A 22071-nucleotide genomic window follows, 5' to 3' on the forward strand; every position below is an offset into this window, starting at 1 on the left:
CCGTCCGAGACCCACCACAACCTCGAATTGATCCTAACTTCAGTCCCGAATTGACTGCAACAAGAGTTGGATGAGGAGTACCTCGGCCGGAAACAGCTTGGTGCTTGGTTTTTGCAACTGGGTCGGCTCCGAAACGGTGGAAAGAGAGCATCTTGGAGGTGTGAAGTGGGTTCGGGGTAGCAGAGTTGATGAGCGAGTGATCTCCCCGAGCTGGACCGGCGACGGCAGAGGCTGCATCTCCTCCAAGTTCCTGAGGCGGTGGTGGGTCTCGGACGGCCCAAAAAGCTCATAAATGACATGGTAAGCGGCAAAGAGCAGAGCCAGAAGTGTGAAGAAGGTCGCCGAAAGATAGGCCCGTGTAGTCTACAATTGCCTCCTTCAGTGTTTCCTGGAGTTGCAGAGCCATTCTAGAGAGAGAGAGAGAGAGAGGGAGAGGGAGAGGGAGGGGGAGAGTCAGAGAGAGTGAGGGAGAGGAAACCCTTGACAAATGAAAAAACCTATTTTGCCCTTCATTATGTGCATAATGGCACGACGTCTGACGGAGTCATTGACGTCGTGTACGTATATTGGGTCGGGCTTAATATTTGATGTACTAAAGTTTATGTTTTGGAAATTTGTGTACTGAAATTCGTAGTGAGCCTTACTTCGGGTACTATTCATGATTTTTTCCCTTAACCAAAAGGGAAAGTTCTCACCAAGAATATATCATGCACTTTGTCTACACCAATAACACATGGAGTATAAATTCTATTCTATAAGGATTGCTACTGTTTTAAAGTTGATAGTAATCAGTAGCTTCGAAAAGAATGAGTGTTCGTATATAACATATGAACCAATATGTGATTGCGGTCTGATTCCTATCAAGAAGCACAATTCTTGGCCGGCCTGTATAAAAAGAAAACAAGTGTTACAAAGAGGGTTGTTAGAAATTGAAAAGAGAGTAACTGCACAAACATCCTAATCGATTTTATTTAAAGTCGATCGATCTTAAGGAGTTTAAGTCAGAATACTAATGGCTATGATTATGCTCTCAATATGTACATGTATTGAGTTTCGCTTATTATATAGAGTCTTTCTATTGGAACCTCCAACTTTACTTACTTGACCTCCTATGCTTTTTACACCTCCTATCAAATTTTTAAATACTAAATTTACTCATTAAACCTTATTAAAGTTCCTTAAATAACTTCACTCATATAATTTGCAAACAAACTAATATCTTTATAATAAAAAACTTAGTCACTTCAATGATTTAATTACTCTATAAATCTTAATTACATCTCTATTCCTTAATTAGACAATCTCTTATCCAATAAAAAAAATCAAACACAAGGTATTGAGTTTTAAAAATTAATAACAAGAAAATAACGTACATGAACTATTATGTGGTTTTCTTTTTACTTTTTCTCTTTTAGTTGTGCAAAAAAAAAAAATGAAGATTAATCATTTTTTCTTGATGTTAATTTCTTTTCTCTATTTTCTGTACCTCATGATTAATTATTTAAATATTTTATTTATTTTTTTTAATTGCTAGCTCTTTTTTTTTTTTTTTTTTGCAAATATAATGGATAGACTTAGATTTAGGTCATAATACAATTTATTTTGTTCTTCCTGACCAATATGCTTTCAACATGTATATCATACATTTTTATGTCACATGATCTTATTAAATATATGAATGCTTTAATGAGTATGTAGTGAAATTAGAAAATGAAAATAGATAAGGAAAATAATAAAGAATGCAATCTAATATTATTAAATTGAAAAGTCCAGAGAAAATAAATATAACATTTTTTTTGGTATAATTATTGTCCTTAATAGTCATTTCACTACAACAAAACCTGGCTTTAATGACCACTGTATTGGTCACTAAAAATAGCCATTTTGGTCACTAAATATGATTAGTGACCAAATATTGTTGGTCACTGAGTGGTCACTATAGACCCGTCACTAATTCTATTTAGTGACCAAAATATGGTTGTTGGTCACTAATGTGAAAAGATTTAGTGACCATAATTATTTGGTCACTCATCATGAAAAAATTAGTGACCACATAATTTCTCACTAAAAGTAACAGATTTGGTCACTAAACCACATGATTTGGTTACTAAAACCCGAGTGACATGCTTATTTTAGTGACCAAACTGTAGGCCACTAAAGTTTTGATCACTAGAAAAAAAATATATATATCTCATAAACTTTTTAATTTTGGTCTCTACTAGTCATCGAATAATAACTAACTGAAAATAGAACTCCAATAGTAATTAGTAATGAAACTTCTATATAATAGAAACTAGCAATGGTACAGGCACTTTGCCGTTGGATTTGTTGTTGCTAACAATTTAAGAGACAAAGTTTCCTATCCCTAAAATTATTTGAGTTTACAAAACATTCTACCAAGGCATTCTATCAAAACATCATGTAATGCAGGGAGCAGGGAATCCAATGTACTTATATAGAAATGCCACAGCAGCTGCGCGAAGAGCCAAGTAAACAAATTTCAGAGACCTGAGGATATTGAATATGCCAAATTAGTTCTGATTAAAGCTGCAATTACAGAAAGAATCAACATGTTAAGTCAGAAACTTTAGAAGCCCAAAATAGAGTAGCTGAAGCAAAAGAAAAGGCTCCATTAATACAGAGCTTGTGTACATTATATACACAATTGGGACTTTCATTGTTAGAACTATGTTAACATAGCATATGCTATCAGCAAAATGAAGGGAAAAGACCGGATTAATAAAGAGTTGTAAAAAGCCCCTAAAGATAACTTGGATTTGGAACCTTTTAAGTGTCTTAATGAGCATCAGATGGGTAGTGGTTGAAGTAAACATTACCTAGGGAAAGCTTTTATAATTACAAAACCAAATAAAACTAGAAAAGGATCATAAAAGTCTTTGGATGATTCCTTGTTTTGTGCTCTGTGGTTCTGTAAATTTTGCCTAACTTCTGAGCATGGAGAAATGAGCAATGCTTGGGATTTAATGGTTACCATGATCAGGAGAACACAGAAAAGTAAACAACAATTACAATAGTTCAGAAAAATTGAACTGTGATCATTTCATTCTAAGTTCAATTGCAGTTTCAGCAACTAAGTTTTTTACCTAACAGATACAATATCTTCACCAATTTGATACTTATAAAAGGCTATGGTTAGTATACTAACCTAACAGAATTATACAGCTTACTATTGTATATGTTATACTAACCTTGTATACTAGCCTTTAAATTATTATACTAACCTTTACTAAACGCAGCTGGAAAGTTTGTCTGATACTTATACAGCCCTTGACCCTCAGAATTTCAAACGCAGCTTACTTGAAACTAGAAGTTAACAAACAGTGTCAGTTAGTATATTTCAGGAATGTAAGAACAGAAACTACAAATGATTAACTGACAGAATAGTCAGAATTTAAAATTATTAATCATATAGATGCTTCTCAACAAATCCATCTGCGTGCACATTGAAATGATACAGGACCAGTAAAAGGCAAATAACAAAAGAGTAATCATGGTCAGTAAAAGCACAGGCTACAAAACAAAACCAAATTCCACACATGAACAACTGAATCATATAAGCTTCAATTAACAAAAGAAACACCAATTACCTGGAAACATGTAACCTAAAATAACAAAACACTATCAAATTATGGGAGTCAATATCCAGAAAAGTAGATGCACAATGTCAGTTCAAAATATAATGAACAAAAAAAAAAAAACATATAGGTCATAACTCCAGAACAACAGAGGAAGAAAAGAGAAAAGCTACTAATACAAAGGTAGGCAACTAAAATTATAGATACATGCCCAACTTGTTACCAAAGTCTCTGGAAAGTGAATACAAGGTAACTATCAAGGTCAACAGTATTACAAATTTAAGCACTGGATGATGAAGCAAAGGGGTTGAGGGTTATGTTCGCGAGAAGAGGAGTGAGGGAGGAGGACGATGAAGATAAAGAGGGTCTGTGTCTCGGTGAACTAGGGATTATGTATTTTTTTGTTGTAGGGTATAAATTTGTAAGACTAGGGACTATAGTTTCCTGAAATAAACACGGGTTGCCATTGGGTATCATTAAACAAGACCTAACGGCTAACACTGTTTGATCAAAAACCCTAAACACATAATAATCATTTAAAGCTTTTTAAGGTTCTCGTACATCACTTGTGGTTTACGGTTTAGATCTCAAGCTTTGAGACCCGCAAACCCAAGAGCTAAAGTCTAGGCACACTCTCTGAGGATAGAACCTCTAATTTGACAACAGCCCTTCCCATTTGCATAAAAAAAAAATAAAAAATTTGTCTTCCTCTTTTGTTCACTCACACAAAGAGCCATCTTAGGTAATGACTTCTGAATACATACTCGTACAATACTACCTAAAATCTAAATAATCTTGACTACTTTCGTATTCATTTTATTTATATTTTGAAATTAAGTGAGGTTTTTAGTTAATATATGTCTATCATTAGATCTCATTTTAATGATACTCCAGTAGACTAAGCCGTGCTCAAGCTACTCTATTTCTAGAAATCCCTTCACACTATGCACAGAGGACAATAAAAATCACTTCTCATACAATAGGCTTTATGCAAAATTACTATTTCTCACCCAGAAACCTAATCAAAGGCATTTACAGCTATACCTAGATCAAGATAACAACTTCAGACCTAAAGATCAAATTTTTAGGGAAAATTACCATCTCCAACCATAAAACCCTAATCAAGGGCATCAACACACATACCTTGACCGGGAACTTGGATATTACACAGAGGGCACTCTGCTCCAAAATTGGTCCGATTGGGTACACAGGTGCTGCAAGTAAAACCCAAAGCAAGAAAAAGATCAGAACTTTGAAAATCATGTCAATCGAAGAAAGAGACGAACTTGCAGAAGATGTGATTGCATGGAAGCAATGTCGGCCGATTAAAAAACCCTAGGCTGCAATTCAACAACAAAATCAAATATCAAGACTCAGATTCAGATCGCCGGAAACACAAAAATCAAAGATCTGTTGGTTTCTGATGAAATCGAAGACAGAGAGGAGAGGCGGATACCAACTAGAGAGGGCAAGTGAGCTCAAGGCTGAGCTTCTGGAGATGAAACTTGAGGGGGTTCTTGTTCATGTGCGGAACGACGCCGTCGCGGCAGTTACCGAAATCTGAAGAGTGCTTGGCGGAGGACTCGGCCATGGGAAATGTGCAGAGAGAGAAGTGGTGAAGGGGTGGGGTGGAGTGTGGAGTATTTATCAGGCGGCAGGTTATGTTCGCGAGAGGACGATGAAGATAAAGAGGGTCTGTCTCTCGGTGTTTTTTTTTTTATTTGTAAGACTTGGCGCGTTTGAATGCCGCGCTTGCAAAATAAAACCACATTCATTTTGAAACGAACCCGCCTATTCTAAAGTTTAAGAGAAAAAATTGGAGGGATTTGTTCAACCGAAAAGTTTTGGTCACTAAACCAAAATCACATGTTATGAAGTCTAGAAACATCAGTGACCCAACAAAAATGGTCACTAATACTGAACTTTTTGTCATTAAAAATTCAACAATATGTGGGTAAATGAATTTAGTTAGTCCTAAAACTGTTAGTGACCCGCTAGTAATAGTGGTCACTAATTCAATAGTATTTGTGACCAACATTGATGTGGTCACTGACAATTTGGTCACTAATGCCAGATTTTCTTGTAGTGTTTTATAGTAGGTTATATATGTCATTTAATAATTCATAATAGAGTGAGGTCAAGTGAATAGATTTGGAGGTCCCAATAGACACACTCTATTATATACCACTAGATCTTAAATACGATACTTGTTATCAAATAAAGTTCTCTTTATGACATAAATTGACAGATATATCAACTTTCAGTGGAATATTTAGACACATTGAACCATTTTGCTCTTACAATGCCTTGTATATATAGATTGAGGATTGGAATCTACTTTCATAAACTACACTACCTAGGATTACTACTTTGTGTGTTAACCGGAGAAGCCAATAATATTGCACCTAACCAATTAGCTAGCAGAATTGTACATCCTAATAAGAATTGAGAATAGATTTCGATTTCATAAAGCTCTTACTTTGATTCAGAAAGCCTCAATACATGATTCTCGTCTTATCTAAATGAATGTAATTTTCGAACTTCTTAAACAACTTTGATGAGTCTTTTATAGTCTTATTAAATAAATAAAATTGAGCTTGAATGATGCATGAGCATATATGGGTCAATTAAGTGACTTTAATATTACTCAAAATCAAGGCAACAATAAACATGGTAGCAAATTAGTGTTGAGTTCTTTCTCATATATTTATTTGTAATTGCATAGATTTAGCCGTATTTTTATTATTAATTGGATAGATTTGATATTCATTTTGTAATTTTCCATTTATTACTTTTCCTTATTTTGATTCAACTCTTATGCTATTTAAGCAAGAGTTTGTCATTTTTGTAAGGGAGCTTTTTGACAATATAATGAAAATATAGCCGCTTTTCAGCTGCCTATAATGAATTGTGTTCTTCTTATTTCTGGTGACGTGTGCTATTACTTCTAGACCTATGTTTTAGGACCCGTCCCCCATCAATTTGGTATCAGAGCTCTGGTCAGAGCATGGTGAATTCCATGGCTCAAAGCAGGCTTGATCGGAAAGGTTCTCGAATGGAGGGTCGTTATAGCAACGACATGGAGGAAATTAAGATGATGTTCAACAACTTGCATAACGTATCAATCGCATCGAAACTCGATGCCAAGGAGGTAAGAGTTGCGACGGGGAAAGAGACGTTTATCAACGTGTCACTTACATCGAAACCTCATGCCAAGATGATGTGGGTTATGACAAGGAGGAAATGTTGGCCTTTTTCATCACTGTGCTCCATTTTGTGAGTAGGACGAAAGGGTGGAACCGGTTAGTTTCAACTATGAAAGTTCAAATACTATCTTTAATTTTTCAGTTAATAATTATTTGAAAAAGGAAAAAAAAGATGGTTTTGTGGATTTCAGTTTACCACTAATTTATGATTGTTTTTGTGAGGCTTGTTGTGGCAATTATAATGATCAGATTTGTGATGGCAATTGTTTGGAGGTTAAAAATAATATTGATGAACATGGTAGCAATATTATTGATAAAGGGTTTAAGCTAGCAGTAGGAAATATTACTATGCACATGCAAGAAATTGATGTAATCATCCAAGTCGTTGAAGCTACTGTACTAGCAATTAAAGTGGAAGACCTTTATGAGTATTGACAAAATTGATGTGGGTGAGAGGATTGATGATATGAACTCAAACCATGGTCATATTGGTGATGCCAACGTGGGTTTCAATCTTGGACTTCCAAGAACTAGGCATGAGCATGATTAAATATTGGATGAGAGTAATACAAGTGTGGGTTTTGGAGGCATTATCTACAAAATAAAAGTTCACAGATCCATTGATTTTGTTAGGTTTAATATTTTCAATTTTTAAATTTCCAAGATATTAATTGTTATTGTCAATCAGATGAAGAATGGTGGTAAAAGTTTTGGGTTGGTAAAAACCAAATTTCTCAGGTCAAGATTAAGAAGGTATTCCAAATATTTATTTATTTGGAATGGACGATTTCAACTGCAAGCTAAAGGATCGACCATGATTTGGATGCAATGGATGATTTTGCTAGGATTCTTTCTAATCCATGGCTTGAATTCGAGGTTGAATTCTTTGCAACCAGGGAGTCTGATGCAGGAGCATATAGGGGTCAATTAAGTGACTTTAATATCAGCCAAAATCAAGGCAACAATAAACATGGCAACAAATTAATGTTGATTTATGTACTTACATGAGCATTTGCCTAAGCATAATTAGCTACATTGAGCCACGCTTACACTACCACCAGCAGCACCAACAATTATCAAGGGTGTGACCAACGGAAAGACAGCCAAATAGGCTGTTACCTGAGTTCCGGCGCAGCCCGAGATCACAGCTGACGCGCCGCCATGTTCCTCGCTAAGACCACCTCGCTGAAGCATCAGAAACTGGGAACTGAAGCACATCAGTCCCACATCAAAAACAAGGAACAGATCAGTTTCTCTCTCTCTCTCACCTATAAAAGGTTCATTCCTCTCTCCTCATTAACTACGTATTTATTAATTACTTACCTAACGTTATTCTGTCAATATAAATATATTGACTGACTTAGGCATTGGAGTAGAGAAGTCCGCCAACCGCAGTCTCCCTCTGACGCCCCTTTGTATTTTACTTGACAGGTAGAGGTAGCGCTACAACCTCTTCAGTAGCGGTCCAGGCTTGGACCAGCGTTAACCAGATTCGGCTACCGCTGAATCTCAGGCATTAACATTGGAGCCGTCTGTGGGAATCCTTGAGCAAAAGGTCATCCCACCATAATCCACAATGACTAACGGTAGCGGGGAAATTGCCGATGAGCAAGCGGATCAGTCCATCAACTCCCAACCTACCAACCCAGCGGTTAACGTTAACCGCGCACTCTTCAACACTCCGGTCAACCCCAGCGTTGAACCTCAAGATACCCCTCTAGGTCCACTCACCCAATCAGTGGTGGAAAATCATCCTGGCAGTAGCCGCTAACCGCCAGGACAGGACCTTGCCGGTAAGCTAGAGCTAGCACTAGCATATCTCCACAAGGCAAATAGAGAATGGGAGCGAGAATGCAAGGAGAAGGCGGAGGCCTAGAAACAAGTGGCCACACTGCTGTCCAAGTTCGATGAACTAAAAAAGGCGCTAACCGCCAGCGTAAATCTAGCGCAAAGAGAACAATCGCAAAGCGCCAGGCGTAGTCGACTCAGTGGCGCAAGAGTAGTGCCGCCAGCAGTCATACAGATGGATGTATCGTTGAATCCACCCAAGCTGGCAGAATTAGGCCCATGTCCTCTGCCACGATTAATGTTAGAAAAGGAGGTAGAGTCACAACCACGCGCCAATCGCAGCATGGGATGGGCAAGAACGGTGGGAAGTCCACCAGCCCTTGTGCAACACCTAAACCAGGTCCCACAAAATTCACAAGCAAGGCCTGATGCCACCGCCTTGATCCTGCAAAAAATGCAGCAGTTGGAAGAGAGATTGGTCAGGGCAGAGGCAGGAGCCCTAGCGTCAACCAAAAACCCACTTTTCGCAACAAGGCACCTGGGAATCGAGTCAACTTCAACTTGACCAAAAGTTCTCGACCAGTCAGCAGACGAAGGTCAAGAAGGTTGCGATTTTTCCAGCAACCGAGCACCCGCGCTACGCGGCACTCCTCCTCAGCCATCAACACAAAGCGCAACCCCACTACAGAAAAATAGGGGAGGAGCAAAAGACACATGTCAGCAAAAAAAAAAAAACTTGTATAGGTTGAAACTCTGACTTAATCCTAAAGGTTGGCTCTTCCTTGTTCATTGTCACGTTATATTCCTAACCCTCAGTGGCGACATCGAATCCAGCGGATTCTCAATCAACCTCGGCGCCCCGACGCGACGGGCAAGGTTCACTTGCCCGCTACAGGCTTTCCTCTTTACATAAACGAGCTCGTAGAAGTGAAGCACTTCTGCTATAGTTAGACCCTCGCAACCGGACAACCGCCAAAGCGAGTTCAGCACCATTAGCATCTTCCACATATTTAGACAAACTTGCCCAAACGCAACGCCGAACTCACAAAAGAGAATTTAAAGATTCGGCAACATCGGGAACCTGACTCCCTGGTGGAACACTGCCTCGTGAACAGCGGCATATCTTGTCGACAAGAATGACGCTTTCTCGTCTTTCTTCAGTGACCTCAACTTTGATACGCCAGGAAGCATGTATACCAACTTCAGTCTGTTGATCGCCGTTTGCATCATCGGACCTTCCGGCTCGACCACAGGAGTCCCATCGGACAACACCCAAGATGATTCAACACTGACTTTCCCCGCGGAACCACCATCGTCATCATGGGAACCGCTAGCAGCACTACTAGCCAACCTTTCCTCCCTCTGACGACTAGCGGCGGTATCCTCCTCCGCTCCTCAAGTCTCCGCGCGACCGTCACCACGTTGTGCGTGCCCACCCATGTTATGATATATTGTTTGCAGCGGTTCAATGTCTAGCGGCTCGGACAGTGAGGTTCCTGCAGGGGCAGACGGACGCAACGAGTCAAAAAAAATCCTATCGGAAGCATCAAACGAGACATCAGACCCGAAATCCTCACTACTCGAGAGTTCTACGACGATAGCCATCACAAACACCCTAAAACTCAAAATGTTAGTTCCAAACAGATGTAAACTACCCCTCTGTTAGAGTTTATCCAAGAACACAGTACAACAAAACCCAGAGAACCAAACAAAAACCACAAACCCAGATTCGACCATCTAGCAAATTACCTACCCAAAATCCTCTACTCAGTCACCAAATACCCAAAATCAGTGTCTAAATCACTTAGTATTCTCAAACACATGTATCAGACACCATCACAAACTTCAAACACAAACCTCACACAGAACCAGAAACACAAACTGCAAGTAAAGCAAGAATTGAAAGAGAAAAATCACCAACCTTGAATGTGTGAAGAGCAGGAATCCCTTGTACTTGCTGGGCTCTGGATTGGCTTTCCTCGATCTCTGTCTTCCCCTCAACTTGGCACCCTCGATCGCTCTGACCTCAAGTCTCTTTGTTGTAGTATCTGGAAGGTTGAAGACGATAAAAATTCAATGTGTACGTTAAAGTGGAGACCTTTCGGGGTTTCCTCCTCTTTTATGTCAGCATCCGCCAAATCCGAGCCGTCCTTCATGAAGAAACTTCTCACCAGATGACGACACACACTCAACTACCTCTCTAATTACCTGGGACGCCTTGGTTACACAATCAATAATTACTCGTATTTATAGCAAAACGATGGACGTGCAAAAGATACGTGCACCTACACGCCAAACCAACTAGCGGCTGACACGCGGCACAGTGCTATCAGACATAACGCTTATCCACTCCAACCGTCATTTTAAAATTTTTCAAGGAGAAAGTCAAGCGAAAACTTCTCACTTTCAAAATTTTCCAAGGAGAAAGTCTCCACTAAGCAAAAAACCCCTAATGGAACTTCTCACTTTCAAAATTTTCTAAGGAGAAAGTCTCTGCTAAGCAAAACACCGCTAGCCGAAGTTCTCACTTTCAAAATTTTCCAAGGAGAAAGTCTCCGCTTAGCGAAACATCGCTAGCCGAACTTCTCACTCGCGGAACTTTTGCATGAAAAGGTCTCTGCCAGCAGAATTTCTCATAAGGCAACGCCTCATAATGTCAATAACCGCTATGTGGCATTGCAGTCAAGCATTTCTCCTCCTGGAAAGAGTAAAGGAACGGGTCAGTAATGTCTACGATGACCCTGATTAGGCGGTTGACCCCCGACGCTTGGGTATCAAAGATTAGACTCGCTACCTAACACCCATTGCTCTATGTTGCTCCTCTCATCAAACAATTATCCGGCCAAACGGAGGCCTATTCTAGCCGGGGAGTGGGGGACTCCCTGGGGGCCCTAGTAGGGGCCCACTCGAAAGGGTATAAAGCATTCGCTCAGGACAAGTCCATGGTTGAAAATGCACTGACTTTAATTACGCTTGGCAAGACTAGCAGAAGTAACGCTTCAAACCGCTAGGCAACTCCCCAACCAAGATAGCCCTCCTTGACTGCGGACTTGGGGGACTTGTACTTACATGAGCATTTGCCTACGCATAATTAGCTGCAATGAGCCACGCTCACACTGCCGCCAGCGGCACCAACAACTGTCAAGCTGTTACCTGAGCTCCGGCGCAGCCTGAAATCACGGTTGACGCGCCATGCCAAGACCATCTCGCTGAAGCATCAGAAACTGGGAACTGAAGCACATCAGTCCCACATCGAAAACTAGGAAGAGATCAGTCTCTCCCTCACCTATAAAAGGTCCACTCCTCTCTCCTCATTAACTACACATTTATTACTTACCTAACGTTATTCTATCAACATAAATACATTGACTGACTTAGGCATCGGAGTAGAGAAGACCGCCAACTGCGGTCTATCTCCGACGTCTTTTGTATTTTACTTGACAGGTAGCGGTAGTGCTACAACCTCCTCAGTAGCGGTCTAGGCTTGGACCAGCGTTAACAAGATTCGGCTACCGCTGAATCTCAGACATATTTATTTGTAATTGCATAGATTTTTAGCGGTATTTTTATTATTAATTGGAGAGATTTGATATTCATTTTGTAATTTTCCATTTATTACTTTTCCTTATCTAGATTTGACTCTTATGCTATTTAATTGATGGGAAAAAGGGTATCGAACACAGGCCTCCAACAATCAGTTAACAGACACCAGAAATAAGGAGTAGCAAACTCGTAAAGAATGGCAAATCCATGCCGCAAATAAACTGATATTATTCATAAACCATAAGCTTCTTAACAACGATTACAATACCCATATTTATAGGGTTAACAATACTTGGAGAATAAGTAGACTTGAGCTAAAATGGAAAGCTAATTAAATGCAAATCCTAAATTAAATGTAAAATGATACCCTAAAAATATCTAAATAATGAAATATCAAAGATTACGAATCTATAATAAAATAACAAAATAATGCATTTGATTTTGGCCCACATGCTCCTGCATCAGACTTCCCTGGTTGGAAAGAATTCGCCCTCAAATTCAAGTCATTGATTGAAGAAAATTCTGACAAAGTCTTCCATTGCTTCAAATCTTTTGTTGAACCTTTAACATGAAATTGAATTCGATCTTCCTTTCCAAACAAATAGATATTTGGAATAAATGCTTAATCTTACCCCATAAATTTTCTCTCCAACATTAACTTCACAATCCCAAAAATTTTCTCACGATCCTTGATCTCCATAATTCTTTGGGAATCTGCATAATGAATGCATTAACTTCAATAAAATCAACAAATTTACGCTCAAAATCTTTCCACAATATTGACTTGATTGCATCTTTATTGTCATCTTCATCTTTGTCTCTTTTCTTACCGTATATGAGGCCATCTTCCATTGAGCAAATTTGCCTGTTATGAAACAAACCATTGCTCACCCAAGATTCTTCCATTCCATATTTGAGTTCTCTTTTAAAATGTATGAAACATTATCTTTCCGTGAGCATGAAGGCACCAAATCAGCATTCAATTTTGGATCAATAGCTTCAGGAAGAGAACTAACAGAGGCAGTGGTAAACATTCTATCTAATACAAACAAGTTTTCATCTTCTCCTTCAAGTTGTTTTCCAATGTCAAGTTCTTTGCTATTTTTACTAGAGGACTTATCACAATTTCTAGCAATTAGAACACAATCATTTCTCTTTTGGTCCTCCACATCACTATCACAAACTTCAGAATCTTCATAACAATCATACTTCGGTGGTTTATCAAAACTCATGAAACTATTTTTTTCTTTTTCTAAAAATATTTTCTCAACAAATGGAAAATTGAAGATAGTGGACTTACAACCAGAATAGTTGAAAGTACTATGTCCCTCTTCATTTGACTCACACAGCGGAGCACAATTATGAATAGGGCCAACGCATATCTCCCCTTCGGAACCATCACCATCTTGGTAGAAAGTTTCGATGCGATAAACACGTTGATGATAGGTGGAAAGTTGGTAACGTTTCTCTCTCCGTTGGAATACTTACGACCCCATTGTCGAGTTTCGATGCGATCGACACATATCGCAAGTGGCTGAAGCATCCTTTTGATTTCAACCATGTCGTTTTTGATGTCACGACCCTCCATTCGGAAACCTCCCATTCTTCACTCGACCTGAGACATGAAATCCACCAAGCTCTTGCCAAAGCTCTGATACCAAGTTGATGGGGAAAAGGGTATCGAACACAGGCCTCCAACAATCACTTAACCGGCACCAAAAATAAAGAGTTGCAAACTCGTAAAAAAAGGGCAAATCCATGCCGCAAATAAACTGATATTATTCATAAACCATAAGCTTCTTTTTTTATTTTTTATTTTTGAATAAAGGGCTGGTGCGGCTGCCCTCAAGCCTTAATTAATGAAACGGTCAAATACAAGGGGGGGGACATTGAGCCTAGACCTCTGATTACAATAAGCACGTAGAGAACATCCTGAAATAATAACAGAAGTCTTTACCAAATAAATGTATTCAACCAGACACCAACTAGCAAAGAGTGCTCTACTGGCTACTTTATTTGCTTTGACATAGCGGTGACATAACGGAAAGATAACTCGATATGTAACACGATTACAACATAGCATAATTACCATAAGCCCAGCTTTCCTACTATGTTGCCGCCAGAAGATAAATCCGACGACACTTCGCTTCACCCTGCCACTAGGCGGTAGCGACCATTTGACGAAACACGGAACTCGCTGTCGACCTAGAGCAGACAAGGCACATTGAGTGCACACACAGGCGAATAGCCTGACTAGCCCTACACTATAGATGTAGGGATTTATTGCTCGCAAAATGCGCAACTAAACTAAAACATAAAAATAACTAAAAACTTTAAATAAAAAAATAGCCTGGGCAGGGCCCAAGAAGTGAGCCCAAACCCAAGCAACAGCCCAGATAGTAAGGAGGTCACAACCATTGTGTAAAGCCCGACCCAATTCTGACACTGCACCTGCAGTGGGGCGCCACCTCCTGCCTCGGGTCCCCACCATGTGTAACGGATCGCCACCACCTGCCTCAGCCCACCGCCTGCGTTGTACCACGACCTGCATCGGACCTCTGCCTGCGTCGGACCACCTTCTGCAACGAATCACTACCACATGCATCAGATCGCCCTTGCCTGCATCGGACCTCCACCTGCGAATTGACACCGACAATGCACCTCCAGCCCGAGTGTCCCAAGCCACTGCCCTCCTACCCATCCTACTCAGATCAGATTTGAAAAAACTCACAGATCCAATCAAGAACAGAATCACCATCCCCCACCGACTACGTCCAACCAGCCTGCGAACAGCCACCACAGAACCCGACACCGCCGCCCATCCGACCCACCGCATCAACCTGCCAGAGCTGAACCACCGCCACCCCACAATCCTGATCGCCCCTACCACCTGACAGCAATCCCCTCGATCTGGGGAACTAAGATCACCCAACAACACATCCTGTTCGACGACAACGTCCATGGACGCGCCGCCGGATGGAGCCGAGATCCCTTTTTTTTTTTTAAACCCTAGATGAGCACTCCGGACAGAGAGAGAACCCTCTATGATTTTTATTTTTTTATTCTAAAGGATAAGATCCATAGTTGTTTTAACCATAAGCTTCTTAATTAACAATGATTACAATACTCATATTTATTTATAGGGTTAACAATACTCGGAGAATAAGTAGACTTGAGTTAAAATGGAAAGCTAATTAAATGTAAGTTCTTAAATGTAAAACGATACCCTAAAAATATCTAAATAATGAAATATCAAAGATTACGAATCTATAATAATATAACAAAATAATGCAGTTAATTTTTGCCCACATGCTCCTGCATCATTGAATGCTTCTCTTAAGTGCATCATTGAATGCTTCTCTTAAGTGATTCAGTTCAAACAGTAAAGGGGAAGCCAACTTCCTTAACATATGCAATTGCTGATACTGGTCATTCTCATTCCATGATGGCTTGGAAAAACTCATTGCCTCTCTTTAGTTTATGCAACTCATTACCTTTTAGTAATTACTCATCAAATTAAACAAAATTATGTTTCATTCCTATGTTAAACTAACCAAACAGTGAGGGTCGATATTGAGTTGTGCTAGTGGCTAGGAGACATTAATACATAATTCTCGAATATAAGGCTAGAGACAAAAGCATGTGGTGTCAACTTCTCAAAATTGGCCCCTGAGTAATGGACAGAATTTAGCACAAGGCCCTCCATGAGAATAGCCCATTAAGCAAATTTTGATTCATATTTCATAATATGTTGCACTTCGTAGGGACTTGAAGCCATATTTATAGATATATCAAGTATGTTCATGTTGCATGTTTACACAATTTTGTTGCATCAAGAAGAAGATCGGCCGCAGATTCTAAACCACACACAAAAATTTGTAAAGACAAATGACAATGGTAGCTGTCCCTAAATATGTGTTCATGCATGAATCAAAGAAAATAAATACATACGAAATGCGGTGGCTGTATAAATTTAAAAGAGATAGAAGTTAAACAATTCGAACTTAAAACTTAATTTAATATTTTTCTTTAAAGATATTTAATATTTGTGATGTAGTTTGGATCGAAATTGTAGTGTCTATTAATGTAAATTGGGTCGAAACTATGGGTAAATAAACCTAATTCTATCAAGTTAGGTCATGCGCCCTTGGCAGTAACAATTATCAACATGCTCATGCATCAACCCTATAATTGGCGCTTATCTTGGAGCTTTCAATATAATCATGATACTGATGATCGATATGTTTGGTGTGCCTAACAAACATCAAACAATGACGCAAAATTGCCCACATATAGAGAGATCCAGCTATGCCACATCACATGCTAATGTGAAAAAGAAACATCATGGGTTGGTAAGACATGAGCTAGCCACAGAACGTGATGGTTCCTGAAAACCAGAAAAAAAAAAAAAAATGAAGCAGAAAAAACACTTTTAACCGCTCTAAAGCGCACCTGTTGATTTTCGGGTCAGTTTGCTCTTCTTCCACCATTGTGAACCGATAACTCCCGTCCTTTCTTTGTTTTATTTTCTTTTGATCGATTGTCTTTTTCATTGTGTTATGTTGTCGATAAGGCAAGTCTTACTGGATGTGGATAAGAATGTGATCTATGGTATTTTTCGTTGTTCCAGCATTGAATTAGTTACTCGACTTTGTTAGTGTTGGCCATGCTTTTGCAAAATCCAAAATCGACATGAAACTTCTGCCAAAATTCTGAACCGTTGCCATCGAGTCCACCCCATTTTTTTTTTCAATGTGAAAAATCTCTAAAAAGTGTAATTAAGCTTTTAGCTAATCACCTCATCGTGGCCTAAATTGTTTGGATGGTGATGTTTCCTAATCTTCTGAAAGCAAATTGGGGCCTCTGTAAACATAAAGAAATTATGCTAACGTAGTAGTCAAAGTCCTTGTATAATTAGGGTACTTGACGCATGGAGTAATCGTCCCCCATGTGCTAATTAATACTAATTGTAGGGCATATATCCCCAAAATGGCAAATGGATAATTACGTATCATACTTTAATTTCCTATAGAAAATAACACTTAACCACCTTACACATGGAAAACCCTAAAAGTTGTTTATTTCATATGGTTAAATGAATTTGATCACCAATTATCAAATATTTTTAGGCTTAGAATATAATACAATGTTATTGCATAACTCAAAAATCTTTCTTAATTTGAAGATAGTTCGTGAAAATAATCAAACAAATTTGAAATCGTTTAGTTGATTATTGTGTTTGCATGTTCGTTTTCTTTTCATGGATTTGGTTAACAATTAATGGATGATCAAACAACTTTTTTTTTCTTTTTTCTTATTTGATACAAGTATAATTTTAAAGAGTGGTGAAAAAATAAACGATGTAGATTATGTAGTAACATAGTAGGTGTAATTCCTAGAACAACACTGTACATATAAAATTACGTCATAGCTAGCCTCATTGTTATCCTAGGCATGGAGCAACATGTCCTATTTACTCTCCTTATACGGGTACGAAATCAACTATATGATTATTGTTTGTTGGTTCACCTTTGACTAATGTAGAGTAGACTTCAACACTAAAGAATCACATAAACACACCGCATGTGAGTTGTTCGCATAGTACTAAGTACTAACAAGCTCACTAATTGAACAAAACGCTTGTCTTTATATGTTTGATAATAATGCATATTCATGTAACAACACAAAAACTTGTAGCTTAATAAGCTCTAGAGAATGTATATGAATTCAATGAAATATGAATCAACCAAGCTGAAACGAATTCGAAGATAATCAACAAAAACGTTTCGACTCAATAGTAGGCAAGACAACACTCTAACCCATATAAATCAAGCAAATTTCTTGGACTTGGTACGATAAGATCGAAAACTACTGATTTCATCCAAGTTTTCGAGTTGCCACACGTGCGATGAAGAAACCCTCACACTCTCCCATTCTCTCTCTCTCTCTCCCTCACAAAAACTGTTATTTGGAAGGAGGTGGTGGTGTTTAGGATTGTTGAGGCTGCTCCATAAGAAAAGCGTGACATGAAAAAGCGTACAGGCAGTTCCAAACCCCCGACCCCCGAAACCCGCCTCGTCCCGTTTCCCATTTTCCTTCTCTCTTTAGCCCTCTTCGTCTCACCACTCCCTCGTGGTCCCCACTTCGCACGTGTTGCCAAACCATTGCGTCACCCCTCCACTTGTCGCCCTCTCACCGGCGCCGCTTGGTCCTTTATATTGCTACCTAACCGCCACCACTCTGTGCAGCCTCACCACTTCTCCTCCTCCCCAATTCTTCATCACCAATTTACGCCTATATATTTTTTTTTTCATATTCATTACTTTCGATTCTCCGATGGAGAGCACGGACTCGTCCTCCGGTTCTGGTCACCCGCAGCTCCCTCCCGGGTTCCGGTTCCACCCGACCGACGAGGAGCTGGTTGTCCACTACCTCAAGAAGAAAGCCGCCTCCGCTCCGCTTCCGGTCACCATCATCGCCGAGGTCGACTTGTACAAGTTCGATCCATGGGAGCTACCGAGTATGAATTCTCAATCCAATCATAAATATCTAGTCATGATCAATATACCATCTATCTCAATTAGTGATTTTGTTAATTGGTTAATGCAAATTTAGGTAAGGCCACGTTTGGGGAGCAGGAGTGGTATTTTTTCAGTCCCAGAGAACGGAAGTACCCGAACGGAGCTAGGCCGAACCGAGCGGCGACCTCGGGGTATTGGAAAGCCACCGGAACCGACAAGCCGATTCTGACCTCGAACGGAAACCAAAAGGTCGGCGTCAAGAAAGCTCTGGTTTTCTACGGTGGCAAACCTCCGAAAGGAATCAAAACCAATTGGATTATGCACGAGTATCGCCTCGTCAACGACGACAATTCCAGCGCCGGCCTCAAGCCTCCTGATCCGACCAACAAAAAAGCCTCCCTAAGGGTACACATATCTTTCAATCAATTCATGTACAGAATGATATGGATATGTGTTTGTTTTTGAAAAGCTGGGAGACTCATTCTCACGCCTGTTGTTTTTATCTTTGTTGGTGTTGTTGTTGTGTATAGCTGGATGACTGGGTTTTGTGTCGGATTTACAAGAAGAACAATGCGCAGAGGCCTATGATGGAGTGTGATCATCACAAGGACGAGGACTCTACGACTACCAACTCGATGGAGGGTATTTTCGTCCAGTCAATGCCGAAGCCATCGCCGCCGAAGCCTACTAACTACACGGCGTTGCTGGAAAACGACGAGGACAATTTCTTCGAAGGGATATTATCGAGTGAAGGCGTGCAAAACAGTAGTCATTCCAACCTTTCCCATCAGTTCATGTCAAGCTCGAAAAGCGACGTCGTAATGCCTGCGAACAACCACACCTCCAAGCGTCAGCTTGCGTCGCCGTTTTGGAACGAAGCGGGGGGATCATCATCGATGGGGACTAATTCATCGTCGAGCAAGAGGTTTCATACTGATCTCAATAGCGGTGGTGGCAGTGGAGGTGGAGGTGGGGTTGATGAAAGCAACACCTCTTTTGTTTCTATGCTCAACCAGCTACCTCAAAACGCGGCGTTTCACCACAACTCGCTTCTTGGGTCGCTTGGGGATGGGGTTTTGCGCCCACAGTTTCATCTTCCCAGTATGAATTGGAACTCATAAGAATTCAGAACCAGAATATATTGATATGATGTAGCTAGATAATCTCATTGGGGTGTAACTATAGCACAAAGATACGGGTGAGGTATATTTTACATTCATATATTTTTATTTTTTAAAATTTTAGAGACATATAGTCTTTGTTTTTATTGTTTAGTTCATTACTTCCATATTATTTAATTACTTGTTGGTATTACATGTTATATGTAGATATTGAGGTAGCTTAATGAAGATATTTTGAAGTTCATAGAAACCCTATTACCAGAAAATGAGGTTCAGAGAAACCCTAGCCCTAGTTTCGCATGTCTGGAACTGTTTTTATTTTTGATTAAGATGGAGATTGTTATATATGGTGATAGCTTGTCCATTTGTCATTGTAATCTTAAACTGTAACAAACTTATAGCCATCACCATTAATCAAGCCACATGAGATGTTTCTGAATAATGATATAACCCATACAAGGTGATAACTTTTTTCTGGTAGGGGTGATGTTATATATGTATATCTGTATATGTAAACAAATGAAAATCCAATGTTCATATTAATATATATGTTATGTATAATTATAATGGAGTTAGGCATGCATCAAGCTTCATATACTTGGATGATTCTTGTATAATCTTTCTCTATTTTAAGCCATTCTTTTCTGTTGATGACTAAGGTTATCCCCTAGCTACCACTATTTAGATTCATTACCATCATTAGCTGTATATTAAAATGGTGATAAACTTTAATCGACTCAAGAATCAATTACAACCATTGAATTAATGGGGCATTGATACGAACTAATTAATTTGTACAAATTAATTATTGACAGGTGGTTCTAATTAAGTGCTACTTGCTATAGTTTACATGAATGTTTAGGAAGAAAATTATTAGTGAAATAAATAAGAAATGGGAGAGAATCATGGAGAGGCAGGACAAAATTTTCAACAAAAATGACGTGGGATTATTCCATGTCTCTTTCCGCAATTGAAATAGAAGATGATCTAGATTTGGGGTTTCAAATGTCAACATTGCAAACATGGGCATTAAGTAAGTTCACCATTCTTGTAATTTCTAATGCCAATATGAGTGTATGTATGATTATATATAGTAGTGTCTCTCTAATATAATCTCTTATGTACATGTATCGAACTGGCATTGGCTCATCACACACTACCTCACCTAATTGTCGCGTTTTTTGATTAGGTGGAACCGAAGCGTGTCCTTGGTCCATTCACCTTAATCCTAGATTCCTAGTTAAATAGGTAGGATCAATACAACTTAGAGTTAATGACTATAAAATCTAAGATTTGATAGATGCTTTCATCGATAGCCTCCAAAAGGTGACTTAGATTATGAACCATTTCAATTGTGATACTATGTTGTTCGTGACGCTTGAAGATAAAGAAAAATAAAATATTGGATGGTCGGAGTTAGTCCTAAAAGTAGTGAGGAAGTGTGAAGAATTGAGCTAAGTTTATACTAGTTTCTTAACACGTTCTCCGCACATGTCAATTTTTTTGTTTGTTTTTTTTTTTTCAATTAAAAAATTAAATAAATCTTCTTATATATTAAGCCAATTGCTCTTAACATGGTTAAATTTTTAAACTTCCCTAATTGCCCTCACATAATATTAAGCAAATTCCTCTTAATATTATTTTGTGAGGGCATTTTGAGAAGTTCAAAAATCTAACCATGCATGTTAAGAGGAATTGACTTAATATATAAGATTATTTTAGGTTTGGATCACGTTTAAGATAACAAAAAAAATATATATTTGGACATATTATTAGAATATTTCTTAGGTTCATTTCTAACTAGGTTGAACTTCCTTGTTCGTTTCATTTTGAACTAATGAATGCTCACCCTACATATGTCAAACATAAATGAATAATCATACGAGTAGGGCTGTCAATTCCGACACGACCCGATAACACGACTCGAAACCCGCACAAAATAAAGCGGGTTGAACCCGCACGATTAAAAAGCGAGTCGGCTGCTGGTCAACCCGCCATGACCCATTTAATAAATGGGTCGGCCATGGGTCAACCTGCCAACATGAAGTGAACCCGTCTAACCCGATTGTGCTATGTTTCTTCTTGAAATTTTGGACGTTCGGAGTATTTGATCATAATATTAGACAATTTGAAATATTTCGCTTTTTAATTATTGGATTTAATTATTTATGAATTATATATAATTATTTATATTCTTCGTTTTGTGGAGTTTTTAGTGAATTTAATTAATTTATGCATTTGTTTAGTTAAATGGGTCCCATTGTTAAAGCTTAAATGAGTCATTTTGTCTAACAAG

The 22071-nt window shown here is 38.9% G+C and overlaps 1 protein-coding gene and 1 long non-coding RNA gene across 2 annotated transcripts; one reads left to right on the plus strand and one right to left on the minus strand.

Moving 5' to 3' along the window:
- Positions 1-3268: 3268 nt before the first annotated feature.
- Positions 3269-5306, minus strand: LOC133728863 (uncharacterized). Its single transcript, XR_009856075.1, has 3 exons — positions 5053-5306; positions 4740-4936; positions 3269-3324 (listed from the first exon to the last, which is right to left on the minus strand). It is a non-coding gene; the product is annotated as an uncharacterized LOC133728863 (long non-coding RNA).
- Positions 5307-18199: 12893 nt separating this feature from the next.
- Positions 18200-19904, plus strand: LOC133729683 (NAC transcription factor 25). Its single transcript, XM_062157247.1, has 3 exons — positions 18200-18653; positions 18749-19059; positions 19185-19904. Exons 1-3 carry the CDS (start codon positions 18470-18472, stop codon positions 19773-19775), a joined length of 1086 nt encoding a protein of 361 aa, XP_062013231.1. The 5' UTR covers positions 18200-18469; the 3' UTR covers positions 19776-19904.
- Positions 19905-22071: the final 2167 nt, after the last annotated feature.

The sequence above is a fragment of the Rosa rugosa genome, chromosome 2 (assembly GCF_958449725.1).
Source record: "Rosa rugosa chromosome 2, drRosRugo1.1, whole genome shotgun sequence".
Taxonomy (NCBI): domain Eukaryota; kingdom Viridiplantae; phylum Streptophyta; class Magnoliopsida; order Rosales; family Rosaceae; genus Rosa; species Rosa rugosa.

What these genes read in the sequence shown, in the direction of transcription:
- LOC133729683 (XM_062157247.1), top strand. Translation starts at nt 18,470, where the DNA reads ATGGAGAGCACGGACTCGTCCTCCGGTTCTGGTCACCCGCAGCTCCCT. An exon ending in CGATCCATGGGAGCTACCGA is followed by an intron (nt 18,654 to 18,748) that starts GTATGAATTCTC and finishes ATGCAAATTTAG; the next exon opens with GTAAGGCCACGTTTGGGGAG. An exon ending in ACAAAAAAGCCTCCCTAAGG is followed by an intron (nt 19,060 to 19,184) that starts GTACACATATCT and finishes TGTTGTGTATAG; the next exon opens with CTGGATGACTGGGTTTTGTG.